Source organism: Tenrec ecaudatus, chromosome 14 (genome assembly GCF_050624435.1).
Source record: "Tenrec ecaudatus isolate mTenEca1 chromosome 14, mTenEca1.hap1, whole genome shotgun sequence".
Classification (NCBI taxonomy): domain Eukaryota; kingdom Metazoa; phylum Chordata; class Mammalia; order Afrosoricida; family Tenrecidae; genus Tenrec; species Tenrec ecaudatus.
The window spans coordinates 29358200-29382902 of NC_134543.1; the positions used below are offsets into that span (position 1 = coordinate 29358200).

The 24703-nt window shown below is 46.5% G+C and overlaps 1 protein-coding gene across 1 annotated transcript in view; it reads left to right on the plus strand.

The window, feature by feature from the left end:
• The first annotated feature begins 6367 nt into the window (after positions 1-6367).
• Positions 6368-24703, plus strand: part of NEK9 (NIMA related kinase 9) — a 40778-nt gene continuing 22442 nt past the window's right edge. The window contains exons 1-10 of the mRNA XM_075530711.1: positions 6368-6743; positions 9512-9689; positions 11650-11705; positions 12268-12338; positions 13595-13700; positions 16707-16838; positions 18648-18758; positions 20035-20099; positions 23117-23167; positions 23602-23794. Of these exons, the coding sequence (XP_075386826.1) occupies positions 6525-6743; positions 9512-9689; positions 11650-11705; positions 12268-12338; positions 13595-13700; positions 16707-16838; positions 18648-18758; positions 20035-20099; positions 23117-23167; positions 23602-23794 (1182 nt within the window). The 5' untranslated portion in view covers positions 6368-6524. The remainder of the gene's footprint in view (positions 6744-9511; positions 9690-11649; positions 11706-12267; positions 12339-13594; positions 13701-16706; positions 16839-18647; positions 18759-20034; positions 20100-23116; positions 23168-23601; positions 23795-24703) is intronic.

Below are 24703 nucleotides of genomic sequence, written 5' to 3' on the forward strand. Positions count from 1 at the left end.
GTTTTTATGTGAACTCAGTTTTTTTCTTTTTGATTATGTAAATGCCCAACAGGACAATTTCTGGGTTATGTAGTAAGCACTTAAAAAAAAGAAACTGCCCGCTCCTTCCCAGAGTGACACCAGACCATTTTACAGTTCCACTAGCAGTGTATGTATGACTGATCTAGTTTCTCCACATGACTAGCATTTGGTATTATTTTTTAAAATTTTAGCCATCCTGCTAAATATTCTCTCAATTTGCTTTTCCTTAGCGGAGAATGAGGTTAATCCTCTTTTCAGGGGCTTACTTGCCACAGTGATGTATCTATTATTGTTGTTTGCCTAGTTTCTAATTGGATTCTTATTTTTGTTTTCTCAGAATTTCTTATAAATCCTAGGTAGAAGGATGTGACTATTTGAATTTTTAACACAACTTTTACCAAGGAAAAAGTACACAGCCCCAGTTCTTTGTGCGTGGCCATTCCTATTCTTTCACGCTTTGTCTAGAGAATTAAGCGGTTCGATGACATCACCGAGGGACTTTCAGGTGACTAAAGGACAGCAGTATTAATGTTATGTAAATGTGTGTACACAAATTACCATAGTCATAAACATTGATTTTAAAAATGCCATCACTTGGAATTTTTCCCACTTCTCCTAGGAAAGTAGATGGAAGTTTACTTTTCCTGTAATTAATCAATCTCTCTCTTCAAAACTCTACTGACTTTTACAAGACTTGGCTAATTGCTAAGGCAAGAACACCAGGATTTAGACCTTGCAGTTTGCAGTCAGCAGCAGGATATTGGAATTAACAGAGGGCCTGGACCAGGTGCTGTGGATAAAGTACAAGAGCAGATGAAGGAGTGGAATGCGCTAAGTTAAAATCCCAGGCTGGTGGTTAAGGTTCCAGCTACTGTGGCCGCCAGACGTCTTTCTCTTTTCATTTCCTTGACTCCTTGTGTCGATGGCTTCTTTCATTCTCTCATGAATTTGTGCAGCACTGCCATCCACGGTTAGAAACTGGATGGACTGCTTCAAAGGGCCTGAGAGCAGGGGGATCCTTGCCTTGGGGCAACTGGTGTGGAGCAGGTTTACCTGTGGTGCTGTGTTGTATGAAATGCCCAAACAGGACAGAGATTATTATGCAGTGTGTGGGTAATGATCCATTCTTAGGCATCTAAAGGTGAAATTCTATTTTGTACCAGTAGCCTAACCATGTACTCTTTCCTCTTTCTGAATGTGCCTTCCCTTTTTGGAAGCAAGGACAGTTACTTCATTGGTGGAGGTCTAACAGAATGCCAAGGATGCATGAGGAGAAGCTTGAAGCTTTGGTTTTCCTTCCCGGATATGACTCTAAATCTGAGCTTTGTGACACCGAAATCTCCCTTTTCCTTATGCCAAATTACCAACTCGGGCATTTGTGCTTTGGAGTTAACGTTAATTTTGTACTACCTTCATTTTATCTAAAAAGTACAAGTGTTTGCCTTTTGATCAAAGGCGGGTGCACGAGTAGATCTGCTTTTAAAAAAATGATGTTCTCCATTTTTTTAGCTTCTTATCGCACAGGGCCTATATCAAGTAGGTGTGTCATACCATTGTCTGAAGCCTTTATCATAAAGCCAGTTTTCTGTTTCGTGGAAAAGAGGCATGTGGGATTTATATCGGTTTACTTGTGATTAAGTTGGGGGGTTTTGTGCAAATTTTCACAAATAAAAGCTAGCAGAAACCATCTTGGGCGTGTTCTCTGTGACTGTGGAGTATCTCTTTATCTGGATTGACAATAATTCTTCCCTGTTCACCAGTTTTATTGTTTCCTCGTTTATTTCACACGGATGGTAAAGGCGTGGAGCTTCAATTGTACATCCTCAGAAAGACCTAGTGGGGCCCTGTAAACCAGTATTTCTATAGCTTCTCTGTTGCAAATGTTCCTTGCCCTCCTTTCCTAAAGTACTCCTCTCAAGTCAGAACCCCTAGGAGCTTGCTTTTGAGGTGCGTCACATCTATGCAAAACCCCACCCCAACAGGTAGAGGCCGGTTCTTTCTGATTACTTGCAGTTGAATATTTTTCAATGGCTGTTTCCAGAGTCATGTAATGTTTGTATATCTCCGACTTACCTCTTTTTTACCTTCTACCTCCATTCCTCACAAAAATCCATAGCCTATAAAGCAGGCTGTAGATAGCCAAGAGGAAGTCATGCTAACAGAGCGAGAACAAACTGCAGGGTTTAAAATCCAGAACGGCGTGTTAGGCGGTGTCCTTTCACTGTACTTTTCTGTGTGTGCTGATCAATAATCCGGGAAGCTGGACTATAGAAGCACAGCACAGCAGCAGAGTGGGAAGAAGGCTTATGAACAGCCTGCGATGTGGATAATCCAGCCTTGCTGAAAGCAAGGAGGACTTGAAGGAATTGCCGGTGAAGGATTGCGGCCTCAGGATGGATTGCAACTCGATGTAAAGAAAACCGAAAATCTTAACAGCAGGACCAGTAGATGACAGCTGCCAACATAATCAATGGAGAAAAGATTGATGCTGCCAAGCTTGGATCCACAGTCACTGCTCATGGAAGTCAAAGGACACGCTGCATTGGGTAAATCTTAAAGTATTGAAACAAGGAGGTTAATTTGAGGACTTGGGTGCCTGACCCAAGCCACAGTGCTTTCCGTCACTTCCTATGCATGTGAAAGTTGGACATTGAATAAGGAAGACAAAATAAGAATCGATGCATTTGAATGGTGGAGCTCAACATTGAAAGTACCTTGGACTGCCAGAACAAACAAGTCTTTTGGAAGAAGTACAGCCAGCGTGCTCCATGAGAAACTAGGCACCATGCTTGGTCCAGTAGAGGGGCAGCAAAAAATAAAGACCCTCGAGATAAGCTGGACACTGGCTGCGACACTGGGTTCAGGCATCAGTTAGGAAGGTGGGGCAGGAGCAGGCGGGCTGGGACTGACTTGATGCTCCTGACCGCAGAACCGGCTGTCGGCCTGTTGAGGATCTTGCCTCCTGTTACCAGCCTGCAACAGGCCAACAAGATCCTCATTGTAAAGGAAGGTGCCAGAGAAATGTGTTCTGGTTTTGTTGTCGATTGTTTGTTTTCCAGCTTTGGCTATTTAGCTTCTCCAGATGAAAATCATTACTTCTGATTTGGGCTATTTTGTTTGCAACCGAAGTGGGGGGAGGTGTACACCACATTCACTGAGTATCTCTTTAATGTGCTGAGCTAAAAGTAAATTCTGTGGCATATACTCAGATGAAGAATGCTTTCTAATTAACAGAAGGCAGCAGAAGGAATGGCCTCTGTCTGCAGCGTGTTGACAAGGGTATTTTTCCCTCCAGGAAACCTTCAGCAAATTTCCCCCAGAAAGGTGTCCCTTGTCTATGCCCTCCTTGAGTGTTGACTGGCTTGTTGCCGTGCACGGAATTACTGGATACGGCGCTCCAACCACTAGTTTTATATCTGCCACCAAATGGCTGGGAAGGATGATGTAAATTTGAAGTGCTTGTGGCCCAAGAGAAGTGACTAGCATAGTAATGGTGTAAGTAAGGAACGTACCCTGTGGGTGAGACAGTGCAAATAAGTTGAAGGGGACCCTAACAGGATGGGTCAGTTTTGCCATCCTCCAGTCACTGCCATCCAATTGATTCTCACTCGGGCTACACTTTACAAAGAGTTGCTGAGACTGCATCTCTCTCCCTTGGAGTGGCTGGTGGGTTTGAGCTGTTGAATTACTGAGCCCAGCCGAGAGATTGAGAGAGCTGTGGGAGGGATGTTAGAATGGACTATTTGTTAAAAAAACTAGAAAGATTTCTCTGAACTCCCCCAAAGAGGAACAAGGCTCAGTTCTGCTGGGTTTAAAATGAGCCATCTCAGAAACAGGAAAGGGGGATTGCTCCATCATCAAGGGGAAGAACCAGAAGAATGTCCTGTGGACTCCTGAGATCTCCGCACTGACACACTGACTCCAGAGGTGGAGAACCTTGGCAGAGAAGTGAAAGCTACAGGCCCAAGAGCAGGATTCAACGCGGTGGGCTTCCAGCCTTCGCTCAGAGTGAGAAAACTGTGTCTTTGGGCAGGCTGACTTGCTGGTGGAGTGGTTTGCGTTTAAGCACTTAATTGGGGGGCAGCTAGGTTTGCAGACCCAAAGAGTTAAGCACTTACAGGCTGAGGCTTAACTGTGGAGTGGGCATTTACTCATCAGTTACACTTAAGCAAGGCAGAGGCCACAGGGCTGCGCAACCAGGAACTAAAAGCTGACACTTGCCCAAGCAGCTCGAGGCCAAGGACCTGGGTGTATCTTGTAAACCTGACAGAATGGAAACTATCCTGACCAAAGAACTGTATGCTGAGAATTCCCGATCCTGGATTGCAGCCAGTATTTCCCTAATAAACCATACCGTCTCGCGAGTATGGTTTGCGAGTTCGGTGTGGCCATTGCTTTGAGTTACCAAACAGGTGAGCAGCAGACAGCGCCTTGGCAGGAGCAGTTGGTATCCGCATTGGTAAATGAGCTGTGGGCTGGAGGCACATCAGACCTGTGCCTCAGGAGTCGGCCCCTGGCTGATGGTGCCACTCCTCCCACCTTATGAAGTGAGAAGTGTCCGATGCCACCCCCCCACCACCACTACACTTGTAAGAGCAGTTAGACACTTGTCATTGCCTGGGTTTGGGGTCCGTTCTGGGAACTGAAAATCAGTTCCACGAGAGTAAAAATCATGCTTATTTCTCTCGTGTTGAATGAAAATTAAAAAATGATCTGTACAATCTACTCTTAGGAGATGAAATTTAAAAACACAATTTATGAGGTTATTTTATTTAGGTGGTAAAAATGTTATGTACATATCAGATATGGTTGGACTTCAAGTACAACTTCAAAACGTTTGTTGTAAAATTCCCATCTCAATCTATTTTTCTAATGAATGTTTTGCAGCCCCTCATAAGTGGATCCTCATCATGAATGCTGGTAAGAGATCAATGAGTTGAGTCAAAATGTATTGCTATAGGCCTCTAGGTCATATGTGTGTGGTTTGTAGCAACAAAATGTGTTTAAATGTGTTTCTGCTGCAGACATGCCATTAGAGTGCCTTACATAAAAAAAGATCCAATCAAAACAAGGGGATCTGCTTCCAAGGGGATCTGCTGAGCTTGCTAAATGGCTATGTAAAAAGGTTGGCTGGGGGAGGGGGGGCAAAGGTCAGCTCAGAGGGCTGTGGTGACTGTTTATTAGGATTCTTGATGGAGTTTCTTGAAGAAAAGATAATTGTGGAGGTTTACGAAGTAAAATGGAGTGGTGCATTGGTGAGAAAAAGGCCAGATAAGTTGTGCTAAGAAATTTCCCAGCCCTACAGTGTCCCTGCCCATTCTTCCAAGAGTAGCAAAGATTAGCCCTTACTCCATCCACCATACAGCCCTAATTTTGTCCCTTAAGGTTTCTTTACACTTTGCAAATGCAACATTTTAAACTCAGTTTGAGTCCCTCGAGGATGGTCACAGATCCTGGAAGCCAAACTGAAAAGTTAAATTCTGAAAGAAGGGGGTTTGAGTGTAAGGATAGGTGGTGAAGTGGTAACACATTCAGTTTGTAACTTCAATGACAGAAGTTCAAAACCACCAGCTTCTCCCAGGGAGAAAGATGGGGCTTTCTACTCCTGTAAAGTTAGTTTCAACTGGATTAATAGTTCCTTGGGGATATGGCAGGGGAGGTCGTGGGGAAATGGGAAGTTAATAAAGATGAGTACAAGAACGAAGAATATGTTCTAAAACTGATTGTGGTGACGATTGTACAACTCTTGTTGGATGTGACTGAACTGTTGGTTGTATCGTGAATATGCCAATAAAACTGTTGAAAAAAAGAGTTAGTGTCAAACAGTTCTGTGGAGTAGCTGAGTTGCCGCGCCCTTGATGGTAGTACAGGATGGGAAGGTGCGGGAGTGGGAGGGCAGGGGCTGGGGTGGCTCTGGCCCACCGACCACGATGACACCGAGTCTGATACTCTAGTAGCATAATCACTGTAGGTCCCTGGTGGCGCAGACGGTTAAGCACCCTGCCTACTACCCGGGGAAAGGGCCGTGGTGCGCAGCGCTGGAGGCACTCCGAAGACAGACCTGAAGATTGGCTTCTGAAGGTCACAGCCTTGAGAACCACTAACAACCACCTAACTACTGTGCCAAACGCAGCCGTGCCCAGGAGCGAGGCCGGGTGCCGACAGCAGCTGCCCGCGGGCCCGAAGCTGCCTGGGTAGCCGGTCGGGCCGCGAACCCACGGCCCGGGTCGGCAGTCGGCCCCGAGCCCCCGACCCGGCCTGGCCGCCACGCTGGCCCGCCCCGGGGCTGGCAGCCTCACCGCCCGGCGAGCCGGGGCCGGAAGCGCCGAGAAGTGCTTCCGGGGCAGGGAAAGGCGCCACCATGGAGGCTGGCGGGGCTGCGGGCCCCACGGAGCCGCGGGCCGGCGTCTGACCGGGCCACGCGCAGCGCGGCCAGGGCACCGGGCGGGCGGGCCCGCGCGCGGCGGCTCCAGCGCTGTTCCCGAGGGCTCGCGCTCGCCGCCATGTCGGTGCTGGGCGAGTACGAGCGACACTGCGACTCCCTCAACTCGGACTTCGGCAGCGAGTCCGGGGGTGGCGGGGACTCGGGCCCGAGCCCCAGCGGCGGGCCGGGGCCGCGAGCCGGCGGCGGCGCGGCGGAGCAGGAGGAGCTGCACTACATCCCCATCCGCGTCCTGGGCCGCGGCGCCTTCGGGGAGGCCACGCTGTACCGCCGCACCGAGGTAGCGGCCCCGGCCCGGCCCGGCCCGGCCCGCGGGTGGGCGGCTCCCCGCGGGCGGGCTTCTCTGCCGGGGCTCCCCTCCGCACGTGCACCGGGCCGCCCGGGTCGGGCTCTGCCCACTAACCGTTCGCGTCCTTTCTGCAGTCCGGGGATCGGACCCAGGCACGGCCCCCGTCCGCCTCAGTTCCCCCGCCGTGAAGTGGGGCGCGGGATCGCGGCCCTACAAATAGTAACGCGCTTTGTGGGTTAAGGCCATGCGAAGAGGCATCTGCCCCCAAACTGTTCAAATGAGGGGTGCCGGTGTGCGGTGCGGCCAGAGCTCCCTCCTCCGGGCCGCGCGGCTCGCCCCGGGCGGGGTGCGGGGCGGCTCAGTGGACGCCCGCCCCCAGGCCCCCAGGGTGAGCGGCCGCCGCTGCCCTCACCTTGAACCCTCCGCTGGAGTTGGGCGTTGGGCGTGTGTTGGTCTCAGCGGTGGCCCCTGCAGTATTCAGGCCCGGGACCCCCTTGATTGGTGTTGTAAGCCGGGGCCCTCCTCAGAGGGAAGGATGGCCAGACTTTGCCCCTCGTGCTGTGGACGCGTTGTCCCTGGAGAAGGGCATCCTGCTTGGGAAAGGAGAGGGGCAGCAAAAGAGGGAGGCTGGATGGACACGGTGGCCGCGACTGTGGGCTCACACCTGGGGTTTCGGGCGCTATGAGCCGGAACTGACTGGTGCCACCTAACGAGAGCAAAGCTTAACCTTGGAAGGGGGCCTTTGAAAGCCTGACGTTAGCACGGTAAACTCCCAGCCTCCCCCCTTAAAAGAAGTCCATGTTTGCACATGAGTACCGTGGATACTCGAGTATAAGGCGATCCGAATATCAGCCAAGGCACCTAATATTTACCCCAAAACTGCATTTAAAATAGGCTGGGAAACTCGGCTTATATTGGAGTATATACAGGGGGGTGTCTCTCTCTCAGGAGCGCTCCAGGGATCACTGAGCCCCACACTAAGGGTGTTCACTGTGCTGAAACCCCTTGGCCGTGACTCTTCCAGAATCCACCTGCACTCTGGGTTTGGTCACTGTTAAAGCTCACCGCTGCACAGGTCAGCATCTGGTGAGCATCGGCTAAGTGTCCTGGTGTGGTTTTCAAGCCCACACACTAAAGGCTGAGAGATGGAGAAGGAGAGAGGCGCTTGGGTGTTCTTTTTGACTCTGCGTGCTGCATTAATGTACGGCGTGACTCACGTTTTCTTTCGCGCCCATTATGGGGTCACCGTCAGTTGGAGGTCGGCTTCATGGCCGCTAGCTAGCCTTGTTCTTATACAGAACAAGATAAGAGTACAGTGTGCCTTTCCTAGGAAGACTAAACAGAGCTCAGCAGTGTGGTCTATAGAATGAGATAGAAACCCAGCCTTGTCTTTTTCCCAGATGTTGTGGTCAGCGCTACATGACTGCTGTCCACAGTCACATTCCTTTCCTCCACAGTCCCCATTGCGCCTATCAGTTCCTGGCCTTAGCATGGGCCCCTAGCTCACATATCTGTGTTTGGGGAGATTTTATTATGTGGTTGAAAGTTTACCGAGCAAGTTCGTTTCCTCGGCAACAGTTTTTATACCTTTTGTGAGTGACATTTGTTGCAGATGCCCCTTAGTGGAACCACTTTTCGCACTTCTGCCCTGGGGGCCCCGTTTCTGTTTGCCCAACTTTCCTGCCCCAGCCTTCAGCACTTTGGGGAAAGTGCTGCTCTTTTAGTACTTCACGGGTGTTACTGTTTACTGTGTAGGCCTGTCTCTTTCCCCGAAAGGTGGTCTCCAGGAGTAGGTTCTGGTGGTATCGTGTCTACACGATGGGCTGCAACCCGCATGATCAGCAGTTCAAAACCATTAGCAGCCCCGAGGGCAGGACTTTCTACGCCTGAAATAGTTCCGGCCTCAGTAGTTCCGGCCCACAGTGGGGGATTGCCGTGAGTCAGTATTGACTCAAGGCAGGGGGGGGTTGTTTTTGAGGAGTGGGTTCATTTCCAAGTTGAAAGGCTATTTAAAGGACTGTAGTCTCAGGGGGTTCTGCCGCCTCTCAGCAAACCAATAAGTCTGCTCTTTTGTGTGATTTTTGAATTCTGCATTTCACAAGGAAACCTTTTCAGTGAGAAGTAGAAAAAGAAGTTGTCAGTGATTTTATATATACACACACAGACACATATGGATGTGCAGGATACACACACATGTGTGTCTGTGTGTGTGTGCATCCTGCACATCCAACACCAGTGTCCCAGGACCCTCTATTGTGATCCTGTTCAGAGGTTTGGTAAGATAGCTGAGCACCATCAAGTTTTTTTGACCTCAGATTAGTGGAGGCTGTGGTTCCTGTTGGGTCCACTGTTTCCTTGAATCTTGATTTTCTTCATTCTTTGCTCCAGGCAGGAAGTAACCAATAGTTGTACCTTTGGTGGCCATTTCCATACTATGATTTTACCAGGATCTGACTGACATGTATGTATGTCAGGTTAGTGGGACACAAAGTAAGAGCATCTTCATACTTTCCCTAATCCTGCAAAAAAGCATGATCATTTATAGGCTTTTAACTAAAGTCTGTTCATGTTTCTTTTAAAATATCATTTCTGCCCCACCAACCCCCTCCCCAAATCACTGTCTTGTAGGTGATGTTCACATTCCTTTTAGAGGGAAAAAGTCCAGCCTCGGCCCATGCTGTCTAGGCTTGTTGGCCCAGTGTGGAGTCACGCATTGCCATGTAAGAGGAAGGCACCAGGCCTCTGTTACTGTGTTGTAGGATGACTCACTGGTTGTGTGGAAGGAAGTTGATCTGACCCGACTGTCTGAGAAGGAACGGCGTGATGCCCTGAATGAGATTGTGATTCTGGCGCTTCTGCAGCACGACAACATCATTGCCTACTACAATCACTTCATGGACAATACCACCCTGCTGATTGAGCTGGAGTATTGTAATGGTAAGCTCAACTCCAGACTTCCTCCTGTCGCATGCTCTGATGCTCACACTTCCCTGGAGGAGGAGGAGGACAAAGAAAAGGTGTGCGCTGAAGGCTTTAAACAGGTTTCTAGCGTGTGAGACAAATGTCAAGTCCGGGAGGAGAGTTTTGAAGTGAGATACAGAATGAGGGCAGGGAGTGTCCTTTGCATACTTAATTTGTCCCTTGTGACTATAGTTTGCTCTTCAGTTGGATTTTATGTTCATTTTTTAGGGTTTTTTTGTTTTGTTTGTTTTTGTCATGAAAAGATGTTAATCAAGCAGGAGAAGCAATGTGGCCTGCCTATGAAATTGTATAGGTCATATGAGAAGGCTCCAGGAGATTCCTGGGGAAATTCCATAATCTTTTGGCTCCGTTTTCCCACAGACTTTTTGAAGTCCCTTCTTAATTATTATTGACTTGAGCTATAGCTGCCTTAGTGAAAAGTGATATTTAAGAACAGCAACAACTCTTAGCTGAGCGAACAGGGCACCTAGAAAAGCCTGGCCTTCCGTCGCCGGCCTCTGGTCGATGTGCACTGTGCCCCGAGCTCACGTTGCTTGTAAGACAGCAGGATTGCCAGTTCATAGGAGAACAGACCTGGCTCCCTCTTCTGAGCTCTCACCTGCCTTTCCTCGTGCCTACGTTGTGCCTCCTCCTAGGATTGTTATAGTACGGGAATTTAGATATGCCAAGCCCTCGGTGTGTAGCAGGTCTATGATACATGCTGTACTAGTCGCCAGGATCCCTGGTGGCACAGTTACTTAGGTGTTGGGCCACCCACCACAAGGTCCGAGTTTGAGACCACCTGCTGCTTCTTGGGGGAAAGACGGCCTCCCTGCTCCCAGAAAGAGCGACCGTCTCGGAAACCCACAGGAACAGCCCCACTCTGCCCTACAGGGCCACTGTGAGACGGAACTGGCTCCCCAGCGATGAGTTTTAGTACTAGCTGTTATTTTCTTGAACCTCCACAGCCCTTTCCCGAAGTGCATGTTAAAGAGATCTCAGATTATTTCTTCACCTAAAAGAGAAAGTTTTAGACATCTTAATCTTGTCTAGATGTTGTGTGTCATGATTGTTTCTGGTCAACCCCAGTAATATGAAATTGTATGAGAGACTTTTGAAGGGGCAGGAACAGCAAGTAGTTGGCTTCCTTTGTGGTTTGGAAGAACTAGAATCAATGGTACGCTTAATCAAACTCTGAGCTTCTAAATTGAAGGGGAAGGGAAGTTGTAAAGCTTAGCCAGGACTAGAGTGTAATTTCTAGTTGCAGGTAGGAAGTAAGATGAAGCATGGTAATATGTGGTCAGTATTACTTAATAAAAGGGAACCGCAAATTCGCCCTTATTCAGTAGGAGAGAATCGGGGGAGGGAGCTAATGGTTACATACAAAAATTGAGGGGACCTTTTCAGAGAGAAGTAGAAAAAGAAGTTGTCGGTGATTTTATATATATACACAGTGTGTGTCTCCTGCACATCCAACACCTGTGTCCCAGGCTTAACCCCAATGTTGTGCCTGTCATACTTGGAGAGTTGTTACAGAAATACTGCAGATTCCTTAAAACGGAGTCTCGGGAAAATCATTTGACTTCAAAGACATTCAAGCAAATGTCACTAATCGAATATGACTGGAATGGTTTTTATACTTATTTTTTCCAAAAATGCCACCCCTCCCATTCTCATATTGAACTCTTATTAGGAAGGAGAACCTTTGCAAGCTATTTCTGATTGAGGCCCTGAGAGGGGAGGACTTGTTTTGAAATGTCAAAAAGGAAGAGGAGGTGGCTTGTTTGTTTGTTTGTTTGTTTGTTTGTTTTGAGCAGCCGAGTTCTCCACTTTCTGTGACACCTGTTAAAACCCCATTGGATGCCACCAGGCCCTAGCTTTGGCTGCTGGTAGCAATTCAAAGCAATCTCAAGTAACCTCTCTCCTTTCACTGCAGGAGGGAGCCTGTACGACAAGATCCTTCGTCAGAAGGACAAGCTGTTCGAGGAAGAGGTGACCGGTATTCTTGTGGATCGGGTTGTGGTCGCTGCATGAGTGTTCTATTTACTCTTCCAACAGTGAAGAGTGTCCTTTTCCTGCTCTTCACAATCCTCCCGGACTCTGATTGATATTCGTGAGAAAGGAAGCCTCTAACAAGGAAGCTGTCTCTACCTGCTCCCTAAACGGTTTACCTTCACATCGTGATTCTCTGTGGGCGTTTTTCCTGGTTCTCTTACTGCATACTGGTCTGGTTTTCTATACCTTTGCGTTTTTTCCTGGGGTTCTTTCCACAAGTCTGCTTCACCTTACTATAGTTTATAATGATATGGGAACTACTGTGTGATGTAATGACCTGCTTTTTCTTCTGACTCCTACCACTTTCTTTGCCTGCTCAGCCAACAAGCAGAGATGTCAAGTCATTTTGAGTCGTAGCCTCTGGTTGCTGCTTCCTTGTGTGTGTGTGTGTGTGTGTGTGTGTGTGTGTGTGTGTGTGTGTGTGTGTGTGTATGTTTATGTAAGTGGAATTTGGTCGGTCTGTTTCCAATCCCAAATGTAATTTCTTTTGTCTTTGCAGATGGTGGTCTGGTACCTATTTCAGATTGTCTCGGCAGTGAGCTGTATTCATAAAGCTGGGATCCTTCATAGGTAACGAGTGCTTTCTTCCCACCAACCCAACCCCCCCCCCCCCAACCTGGCACTTTCACTTGTCTGATTAAGCCGTGAAAGCTTTTCCTTTTGTGTAATTTAGAAAGGAAAGAGTGTGTATTGAGGGATGTTTTCTTCGCTTCCTGAGCTCAAACCCTGCCTGTTTTCTAGGAAGAATCTCTTCAGTGGTAGATAAGTAGCTCCTGCTCATGTCCTTTCAAGACATTTTCAAGTTCACTTGATTCATTCATTCATCAATAAAACCTAGAAATTGCTACTAGAAATAGGATTAGATTGTGTTGGATTCACAAAAAATAATTTCTTTGAGTAGTAATGGTCGATTGTTTCTAATTTATAACTGTTCTTTTGAGTGAGAAGCTCTAAGTACTTTGTACCATGTAATTGTACAAATTGACCAGGTCTTATGAGGGAAAGTGCATCCGCGTGTAGTCACACGAAGGGCCGTGGCAAGGACACCGCTCTTCCAGTGAGTCATTGGCCATTCAGTGAGATTAATGAGAATACACTAGGGCCTCTTTTTGTGTCGGTTGGTTCATGGGGATCTTTAGTGAATGCCTACTGAGCAATATTACTGTTGTCTGCCAAAGGCGACCTAGTATATTGCTCTGGCGTAATCACATCTCTTCATAAAGGAAGCCAGAGTATGAACCAGCAAAGCTTATTTTGTGTTACATGTGGGTCATTAATCTTTAGAAAAGCAGCCTATGACTTTATCCAGATGACTTAGCCTACTGGGCCCTGGTGGCATAGTAGATTATGGCAAGGTCAGCAGTGTGAAACCACCAGTTGCTCTGCTGGAGAAAGATGAGGCTTTCTATTCCCATAAAGAGGTTCTGTCTCAGAAATCTTCCGGGTGGGTCTGCTCTGTCCTGTCAGGTCACTGGGAGTCAGAATCCACTTGACGGCAGTGGGTGGGTTGATTGTCTTTGGAGAACGTTGCTGCTTGGACATGCAGTCTCATAGATGATTTGAAACTCTGGTGACCAGCTGTGCAGTTGCTTTGACATTGAGCCATCCGTGCAGAAGTGGTCGCTTCATAGGAATTAAGAGTTTGGGGGACGGTCCCTTTTCCAGCCTTCGCGTATGTGTACAACTGGTGACCACCGTGCTGACAACCCCTTGGAGAAGCTGAGCCGAGGTGGCATATTCAGTGTTCTGTCAGAAGCCTGCATGGGGTTTGGAATGAAATCAAACAGTTGATTTTATGAGTTTAATATGCAGCACCTCTTTTTCAGAGATATAAAGACATTAAATATTTTTCTGACCAAGGCGAACCTGATAAAACTCGGAGATTATGGACTAGCAAAGAAACTTAATTCTGAGTATTCTATGGCTGAGACGGTGAGTATGTGTTGCTCTTCATTCTCCTTTCTGCCCTGTTGCTTTTCATTGCTGTGGAATATAACTGTGCCCCCCGAATCCTCCCACTTTGCTCAGTACTCTTGCAGGTTCTCCATGGTCTTCAGTGGCCGTTTTTGTCTGGGCTCCTAGTGTTGTTCACATGACAACTCTGACAAAAGCTGTGATCAGAGCACCAGATTGGGTTTCTGTTTTCTCCATCCAGGGCAGCTCCAGTAGATCTCGATATGTCCCCTCAGATTTGAGCTCGAAGCCTCAGGCATCTCTGGGTGTGTTCTCTTTGCCTGTGTTCTGATTCCGAGGGGAAGTCCTGGGTGACAACGCCTGGTGCCCTGAGAAGAGTCTTTGGTGTCTAACACCAGCTGAAGTGGAGGGCTCCCTTCTCAACCCGGTCTTGAGAAAGACAGAGTTGCGGGAGGCATACAGTGCTCATGAGGACAGTGATCTCCTCTTTTCAGGAACGACAAAACCTAATACTGCTCTTCTGGCTTCACAATGGTTTATCCTTAAAAGAACTGGAAGGCGTACGTGAATAAAAGCTAATCTGCTCTGATGATGTGTTTTGATCATGTCAAGATAGGTTGCAAGCAATTCAGAGACAGCTGAGGGTGCTCACGGGCCAGGCTTGGGGGTCTCTGTTTCAAGAAGTTGCTGCTCCAGGAGCATTCGTGTCCTTGCATGGGCTTTTCTCCTCAAGCAAGACTTGACTGTTACTACAGCCAGTCAAATGCTAGCCAGGAGTGACAGAGAAAATAATAAACGCCACGTAGCCATCTTAGAATATCGCCTTTGCGACATGTACATGCAAATATATATAGGTGGATGGGGAAATAGATCTATGTGTCTATATTTATAGGTCAAGTATTAAGGTGGCGGAAGGACCTTGGGCCTCTACTCAAATACTCCCTCAATGCATGAATACCTTCTTTTATTAAATTGGAACTCTATGATGCTCACTCTCCCGACACAACGGCTGGAGCCAAAGTGGGTGAACAAGTAAATGTGGTGAAGAAAGCTGATGGTGCCCGGCTATCAAAAGAGATAGTGACTGGGGTCTTAAAGGCTTGAAGATAAACAAGCGGCCATCTAGCTCAGAAGCAACAAAGTCCACATGGAAGAACACACCAGCCTGAGTGAGCGAGTGGTCCCAAAGGGATCAGTTACCAGGCATCAAAGAACAAAAAATCATATCATTGACTGCACACCTCCATGATAGGATCGCTGAAGACAAATGGGTGCATAAGCAAATGTGGTGAAGAAAGCTGATGGTGCCCGGCTATCAAAAGAGATAGTGTCTGGGGTCTTAAAGGCTTGAAGGTGAACAAGCGACCATCTAGCTCAGAAGCAAATAAGCCCACATGGAAGAAGCACACCGGCCAGTGCGATCACGAGGTGCCCAAGGGACCAGGTATAAGGCATCATGCAAAAAAAAAAAAAAGATATAAGTGTGTGTATGTATGTGTATATATGTGTATATGTATATATGTATGTATATATATGTATATATATATCATATTAAATGAAGGGGGAAGTGCAGAGTGGAGACCCAAGGCCCAAGTGTCGACCAATGGAGATCCCCTCATAGAGGGGTTTAGGAGAGGAGATGGGTTAATTAGGGTGTGAGGTAGTATCGATGAAGAACACAGCTTTCCCCCGGATCCTGGATGCTTCCTCCCCCCAACTACCATGATCCGAATTCTACCTTGCAGGGCTGGATAGGACAGAGGCTGTACACTGGTGCATATGAGGGTTGGAGGTACAGGGAATCCAGGGTGGATGATACCTTCAGGACCAAGGGTGTGAGGGACGATGCTGGGAGAGTGGAGGGTGAGTGGGTTGGAAAGGGGGAACTGATTACAAGGATCCACATGTGACCTCTTCCCTGGGAGAGGGACAGCAGAGAAGGGGGGAAGGGAGACTCCGGATAGGGCAAGATATGACAAAACAACGATGTATAAATTACCAAGGGCATATGAGGGAGGGGGGAAGGGGGAGGGAGGAGGGGAAAAAAAAGAGGACCTGATGCAAGGGGCTTAAGTGGAGAGCAAATGCCTTGAGAATGATTGGGGCAGGGAATGTATGGATGTGCTTTATACAATTGATGTATTTATATGTATGGATTGTGGTAAGAGTTGTATGAGTCCCTAATAAAATGTAAAAGAAGAAAAGAGAAAAAAATGGAAAAAAAAAAAATATCGCCTTTGCTGGTTAAAGGTGGCCATCAGTCTTCCCCTCAAGACATTCATATCCAAGCCCGTTCCTGAAGCCATAACATCTTCCCTCGCTCTTTGAGGATACCACTTTCAAACTGAGCTATTTTAAAAGTTGTGTCGCAGTGTGCATTTTAGTTAAAAATGTGTGTCCCATCTTTCAGTTGTCAGTCCCTACTGCCACTACAATAAAGCCTGGGGCAGCTGGAACCTGTGTAAGGTGAGAAACACGAATATTTTTCATGAAATAGAGAGCAATGACTGCACCCTGTCAAAGGCAGAAAAAATACAAGACCTAGGAAATCAGGCAAGCCCTAGCCTTGTAGTCCCACACCTTCCTCTTTAAACCTCTGCCCGTGTAATAGCTGTAGTGGGCCGAGTGCCTGAAGCCTCTGCATTCTGAGAACTGCATATAGGGACCTTCTGAAATTACCACAGTGAGTACATTGATATAAGTGGCCCCAGAGATTTGGTAGGAATAAAATTTCTCCCCATAGTGGTGTAATCGCCTAAGAATCATTTGGGGTCTGCTGATGAATGGTGATACAGCAGGTGAGCCGCTTGTCTGCTAACCTTAAAGGTGAAGGTGGTGTTAACCCGCTAATGGTTCCTCAGTAGCCATGGAGATTTTACCTACACACTGGGCACTTCTACTCTGGCACAGCACGCTGGGGGTAACTTACTAGGTCCTAAGAAATTTAATTTCACTGTTGGAATGTTTAATACAGTTGTCTCAGAAGAGAAGTTATTCTTTGATTGTTCTTTTGTTGTTGTTCAGCTTGTGGGAACTCCATATTACATGTCTCCAGAGCTCTGCCAAGGAGTCAAATATAACTTCAAGTCTGATATCTGGGCAGTGGGCTGCGTCATTTTTGAATTGCTTACGCTAAAGCGGACGTTCGATGCAACAGTAAGTTGGTGTATTATCCCTACTTTGTCCTTGTCGTTGAGAGTCAACATTGTTTATCCTTAACTTTGGCTTCTTTTAACGAAGAGTAGGCAAAAATAAGCAGGAGTCCATCACTGAGTGTGTGGTACGTTAGACTGCTATGAACCAGACTTCTCTGCAGCTGGAGGACTCCCTTAGAGTGACCCTCGTCTGCGCACTGTGCTTGAATGGGCTCTGGGATCCGCTGTGTGATGCTGTCCCCTGGAGAAGCCATTCACGTCTTATGTTTCAACTACATCACTTTTTTGAGGTTTTAGCTCTTTTTAATCATTTTATTGGGAGCTCTTACAGCATTCCACAGTTCAATCGCATCAAGCAGTATTGTACAATTGCTAGACAGTCAGTTTCAAAATGCATCACTTTTTAAAAACTGAGGCAAGTTCATGAAGGACTTATTTAAGTGTTCTGATCTTTTTAATGTAAAATTACACCTTGTATCTCTTCTTCAAGATGCCATTATTTATAGACAATTTCCTGTAAGTGTGGTTGTTTAGTAAATACCTAATTTAAAGCAGTGCTTCTCTAACTTTAATGGGGTGACCGAAGACTGACCTGGGCTTTTGTTCCGAGTGCTGATTTTCTCATTAGAATTCAAATAGAAGTCTATCTAACCATAGCACCAAGCTCCCCACAGCCTGATACTCCCTAACCGGGAAGGAAGGAGGGGACTCTTTTTGAATATGGAAAGAATATTATCAAAGCTGTTTACCTTATACGGTGGCTGCTTTAAGAATTATGTAAGATAATGTTAGAAAATTACTTTAAAAGCTATAAAACACTTTACAGTAGAGTTAAGTAACTTAATAAGACCACCAAGCCAGCAAATGGAAAAAAACGTGTTCAAAATTAACTTCTGAAAATATTTTGAAAATGATGATGTGCCAACATCGGTACAAATTGGCTTGATTTATGTATTGTTAATAATATCGGTAGGAGCCTCCAATAAAATGATCAATAAACTTTCAGTAGGTTTTGTCTTTTTTTTCCTTTCAGTAGGTTTTGGGTGGGGCCCGTAGCCTGCATTTCTAACGAGCTTCCAGGTGATGCTGCAGCTATGGGTGGAATGAACCACACTAACAGAAGTGGATTCACAGGCAGTCTCCCCTGTAAACCAGGTGTGAGAGCTTAGGCAAGGCCCTTTCATCTTCTATTTTGTTACCAATAAAATAGAAGTACTACGTATCGCCCTCACAGAGATGCTCTGGAAAGTATGTATGAAAATGTAATATAGTCATTTGCCTTTCATGAAGCCACCTTGTTCTGACTCCTGACACTTACTCTAGTATATTATCTAATTTCCCTAAATAACATAGAAGGAAAATGAGCCTCTTTTAATTCAAATACCAATTAGTGATGATGATAACCTCCGTGCAAGGTGTTTTATAAGGATTAAAAAGGATCATGTATGAAGCCTGCCTGCTAAGTATCTAACAGTGGTGGTATTATTACTACCATTAGTATTTCCTGGCTTACCTGTTGCATTAGTAAGAGTCAAGGGAGACTTGAAACCAAGAAGCACAACTAGTTGCTTTCTTTTTTCTGGGGGTTCAGTTGAAGGGTCACTTGTGCTATGTGCCACACAGTCATCGTCCCAACTCCATGTCAGCCAGCGGTCCTTGCGTCTCACGGCAGCTGTGCAGAGTCATGAAAGAGCCGTTGGGACTGGTGCCCCTAGAAACAAAGGCCCACCAGCGTTTCAGAGCCCCTACTGGAAGGTGGTAAAGTCACCTCTATGTCATTGAAACTGATGCAGTCAGCATTTTCTTTTAGAATCCGCTCAACCTGTGTGTGAAGATTGTACAAGGAATCCGGGCCATGGAAGTTGATTCTAGCCAGTATTCTTTGGAACTGATCCAAATGGTCCACTCGTGCCTTGACCAGGTAGGTGACACTTCTTCATTGACTTCAGATTAGTGTTCTTTCTTCTCTCCTCATTGTGTAGGGCATAGCATAGGTGAACCTGCAAAAAACCACATCAGCTTCCCAGGGGTGGATATGTTTCTGGCTGTATCCCTCAGAATAGGCATGGTTACTTCACAATGTTATTCATTTGTGAAGGGAGAAAGGGTGAACCAATCACAATGATCAGCGTACAATACACACACACACACCCTCAGGGGGACAAACAACAGAAATGTGGGTGAAGGGAGACAACGAACAGTGTGACATATGAAAATAAAAATAATTTATAAATTATCAAGGGTTCACAAGGGTAGGGAGGGGAAAAAAGAGGAGGTGATACCAAGGGCTCAAATAGAAAGGAAATGTTTTGGAAATGATGATAGCAACGTATGTACAAATGTGCTTCATACTATTGATGTATGGATTGTTATAAGAGCTGTGTGAGCCCCCACAAAAAGGATTTATTAAAAATATAATAACTTGTGAAATGTTTTTGCCATCTAAATTGTGCACCATATTTATCACTATAAATTTCTGTAACTTGATTTTATAAAATGAGACTCACAGGTTTTATCATTTTATAAAATTACACTCAGATTTCCTACTGTATATAAAAACAACCTGGTGGCTTCGAGGATTCTATGTTGGGCGGCTGTTTGCAAGGGCAGTAGTTTGATCCCACTGTCCTCTCTGAAGGAGAAAGATCAGGCTGTCTCTTCCCATTAAGACCCAAAGAAGCAGTTCTCTGTCCTGTAGGGTTGCTTTGAGTCAGAATGGGCTAGAAGGCAGTGGCGGGGGGGGCATGTGTAGGATGTATGTAGTTCTGCTGTCTCACAGCTACGTGCTGTGCAGGTCTCAGTAGGATTCCAAGTCTGGCCCTTAAGGCACAGGCAGCAGAATCACCAAGGGATGGGAGTGCGGTATACAGGTTAAAAAGCAGATTTCTGGGCTCTACCCCAGATGAAGTGGATCATACTTTCAGTGGATGAAGCCCAGAAGTTTACGTTTCTGAAAGCCACTGCCTGACTGACAAATAAGGGGGGTATATTAGAAATACCTCATTCCTGCGCAAGTGTTGGTGATAATGAGACGATCGACATGAAACATGTCATAAAGAAGTGCTGTCTTTAAAACATGAGAATGATAGTCTTTGGCTAACTGACCTGCAGCCTCTTCAAGGGAAATAAAATTCCTCTTTTAGACTCTATAGTGTCCTTCCCCTTAAACGAAAACTAACCCCATTTTTGCTTTTTAGGATCCTGAGCAGAGACCCACTGCAGATGAACTCCTAGATCGCCCCCTTCTCAGGAAACGCGGGAGGTAAAAGATCATTGACCACGAGAGGTCTGAGCCAAGCACCACCGGAAAGGGCGGTGTTTACCTAGTGTTATTTTTGCCAGCGTCTCTGCTTTCATTTCACTCATTAGCCTGTGCTGTTTGTATGCTGATGAGACCCAAGGGCCTTGTACTCCCATCTCTGCATCTTCATCTATTCATAGCGTGCCAGTGGGTGATTAAGAGAGACACCGTTAGGTCTGCATCGGAGTTCTGTCAGTCTCTTGGTCGAGTTAGTTAATGTCTCCTTTTCTCGTATAAATGAGGTAGGTGAGAACGAAAGGGGTAAATGTCTAAAGCGCTCAAGCTAAAGGGAGCTTAGTAATTGTTGGGGTAGGCTTGGAAACTTAGGTTGGATTTATTATTTGGGTGGCTGGTTTGGACTTGATTGTTTTTAGTGCATTTGTTTAGGCGGTCGATTGGAGTTGGTGTAGCCTTCAGACCCTGTGGCCCGGTCAGACTGGGTCGACTCTATAAGCGTTAGCCCATCTCACAGGGCCCAGACGTGGGAAGAATGCCCTTTATGCTTTTATGGAGGAGACTTCAAACCTCACCTTAAAGGGAGAGGTCATCTTTATTCTCCTTAAGTTCTTTAGTTTGCATGCATTGTAGTACACTGTTTTGCTGTACTCCCCTCTTCAGCACCACTCGGCTGGCATTTTGTCGTGCTGTGGTGGCTGGGCATTTGCTGTTGCTCAGAGGGATGTTGTGAATTGGCACCAACTCAATCAATGCTACCTGATAACAACCAGCCTCCAAAGACACTCTTTTCATGCCTGCCCTTAGACCTGTGTGCGGAATTCCATCAGCTTGGGTATGTGCAGCGTACCTTTACCTTCTTGTGACATTGAATTCCTCCTTTCTGGCGCTTCTCTAGCCAGGGCTGAGAATTACGTTTATACTTGTGTGGAAGCTAAGTTTTTCAGCACTTGTTAATGTATTTTTTTGTGGTAAAATTAGGTGCCTCCGCTGATAGTCGGGCCGGCTTCTACTCGAGTAAACACGGTGTTTGTAATGAACTCTAGTCACACCACCAGGACCATCCACTTCTATTTCCATGCACATTCCCACAGGCTCGCCCACGGGGGCTGCTTAAGTACGCTGAGAGCTTTTATTTGGCTTATTAGCCAATAGAGCAATCACTGTTTTAATCTCTTACTTAAATGTTGAGAGTATTATAGATTTGCATTCAGTTATAAAAAAAGGGAGACCTTTTTGTACACTTTGATCAGTGACCCCACCCCACTACCAGTGGCATTTTGCACAACTATATTGTACTATCACAACCAAGATAATGACGTTGACACAATCCACCAACATTATTTATATTTCCCCAGTTTTACTCTTGTATGTGTGATTATTCAAGAGATCTTTTTGTCTTTAGGTGAATTTGTCACTCCTTCCTTCTCTATTTCATATCAGCTGTGAGATAGAAAAGGAGCGTGGGAGTGATGGATATCAAGGGGCAGTCTTCCAGGATAAGATAGACTTCTTTCTCAGTTAACATCAAATACTTGTGGAATGGGAATTCAAAGTAATCCTAGTTAATGTGTGGGTACCTACTCTGTGTAAATTCACCTTTCCAAGGAATTTAATTGTCCAGGAGTTCGAGTCTAACAGTGGATAGGAAGAGGGTGTTGTGTACATCGTTGAATCAGGAGGAATGTGGTGGCTCGATAAGGGAGGTAAAGACACTGTGTACAGGAAGGAGGGCTACCATCCCATGGAGGTTAGAGGCTCTGTAAGGCATGAGATTTGAGAAAGATAGCAATAATGAGAGGATTTCCCAGGCAGAAAACTATAGAAGCAAACACACAGACATAGGAAATTGTGGGAAATACTCTGGAAACACGAAGTCCTATTTGACAATACTTGTGTTTCTGTAAGAATGTCTCCAGAGCTTCCCAGAATTCCCAATGTCCCCAGGAGTTCACATATAGCCAACTTTACCTGAATGAGGACCTTAGGCTAGACACAGGGGCAGATCTAGGAAGGAAGGCCTAAAAAGGTGAAAGAGGAGTCGTAAATGCCAAGCTGAGGAATTTGTGCTTAGTCAGGTAGCCAAGAGCCAGTCTTACGTTTATATGTGAGGGTGATTATGGGCGTAGAGGCACCTAAGGGAGAGCCCGGCACTAGTTACGCAGCGTTAAATAAGGGTAGGGCTGATGAAAGGGATTAGGCCTTTGGTGTGGGGCCAGTTAGAAGATGCTGCCAGTCCAGCTTAGAAGTGGAACTGACCAGAACTGAGGTAGTAAGACTGGAATGGGAGGGGTAAATGTAGAAGGTTCTGTGAGGTACAGTCTGTAGACTTTGTATAGTGAAGAAAGGGAAGCGGGTGAGCCAGAAGTTTTATGACTTTATACTTGGGAGCTTACACCAGTTGACTAGGAGGATGGAGGAACCGGTTACTATGCTAAGTAAGTTAGAAAGAAAGGTAATGAGCTCAGAGGTAGAGATGTTGGGGGTCACTGGAAACCTAGATAGAAATGTCCACCGCAGGATACTGATTCCAATCTGTGGAGACCCTGTAGGACAGGGCAGAACACCTCCATGGGGTTTCGGAGACTCAATCCTACCAGAGCCAACTGCCTTCTCTATTTTCTGCAGAGCAGCTGGTAAGTTTCAGCTACTGACCCCACGATTACCAGTCTACTGCTTAATCCACTGTGCCACTTGGGCTTCAATATATCCAGCTAGTACTTAAATAAATACATGTATCCCCAAGAGTCTTGAAGCTCTGAAGTGTTTCTTGGGAAAGAGAAAAGCAAATGACCCCAAACTTCAGGCTCCCTTGTATGTAATGAATCTCTCAGTTCCCAGCATGTAAACCTGGTACCTAGCATAGCTTTTGAAATAGATGGTGTTATTTCTCAACAAGGATTGTAGTTTTATAGGAGGGATGTGGTTTATAGGGTGATTACATCTGTGAGCTGTGTAGTGAGGCACTAGTACAGTATCAGAATGTATTGTGTCACTCACGATCTCTGCTTTTCTCTTGGTAGAGAAATGGAGGAAAAAGTCACACTGCTTAACGCACCGACAAAGAGACCAAGGTAATTAATGCTCAAGAGACATTTAGAAAAATTCATCTACCCTCATTTACCCCCACAGGGGCTTTCTTAGGTGTATGCCTTGTTTAAGCCTTCGGCATCTCTTTAGGAACTAATCCCTGTTGTGATGCCAGTCCTTTCTGAGAAGGAGGCGGCGGTCCTTTCTTTCACTCGTCTGAAAGGGGACAGCATTACCATGGCTGTTGCAAAGAGCAGGGATAAGGACCAGACTGGAATCTGATCTGGGCCAGCTATGCTGAATTCGAGGCAGAAATTGCACTGCCTGCCATGATGCCATGATGGAGGGTTGAACCAAGTTGTCAGGGAACATGCTTTCTCCTGCCACTATTGCCAGCTCTCCGGGAGCAGGCCGGAAGGATTTTTCTCTGACTTGGTTTTCGTGTTTACTGTGCCATTGGGTGGGCTGTTGTTGGCAGGTCAAGCACTGTGACTGAAGCACCCATTGCTGTGGTGACATCAAGAACCAGTGAAGTCTATGTTTGGGGAGGTGGAAAGTCCACTCCCCAGAAACTGGACGTCATCAAGAGTGGCTGCAGTGCCCGGCAGGTGTGTGCTGGAAACACCCACTTTGCCGTGGTCACAGTGGAGAAAGAGCTGTACACCTGGGTGGTAAGTGAGAGCAAGTCCTTTGGATCCCAGTGACAAGCCTAATTGTTTCTTAGGCCCAGAATGCCCAAGCATTGGGTCAGGTAGACATGGGCTGTGAGCCGTCGTCTGGGGATATGGAGTGTCAGCACTGAGGAGAGCAGAGCTGTATTTGTTCGAATTATCGAACAGAGTAGGACTGCCCCCTGTGGTCTCGTCTCCAAGGCTGTGAATCTCAGTCGACGCCTACTGCCACATCTTCCCCTACGGGACAGCCACCCGTCGAGGCTCAGCTTTGCAAGCAGGCCTTTCCTAGGAGACAGTCTAGGGCCTGTATACACATCTGTAGGTTTTCCTTATTCAAGAGGGAACACTACTGCTGCCTCTCTAATCCACTTTCTGCCACACTCCTCAGCCGTTGTACTCCTTCAACTGCCCCGTATGTCTTCATTGACTTGTGCATTTGGCCTCACCACCTCCTCAATTCAAAATGGACGCCATTAAAATACGTTCCCTCAGTTTTGTGCCTCAGCCTATATGCAAAGCATGGTTCAAGGGTTAAGGTACTTGGCTGCTGACAGGAAGTTCTGTAGTTTGAACCTACTGGTTGCTCCTGCAGAGAGAGCAGTCTTTCTGGGAGAAACGGCCGTCTGCTTTGGTAAAGATTTCCAGCCTTGGCCTCCCTACGAGGTAGTTCTACTTTGCTTTCGCGAAGATTGCTATGAGGAGGTGGAAAGCACCATATGCACATCGATGGTTCTTGTTTTCTGCCTGGGGCAAACCGGTCCCTTGCCCCCAGGACTTCTTAGAGGCCTTGTTTGATCAGTTTTAGCCTCTCCTTGGCTAACCTATCCTCCCACTTAGGGAGCCGTCCTCAGCCTTGTGCTTCTCTGGAGTCCAGGTGCTCTCACCTTCCTGAGACATTTCGTGTCC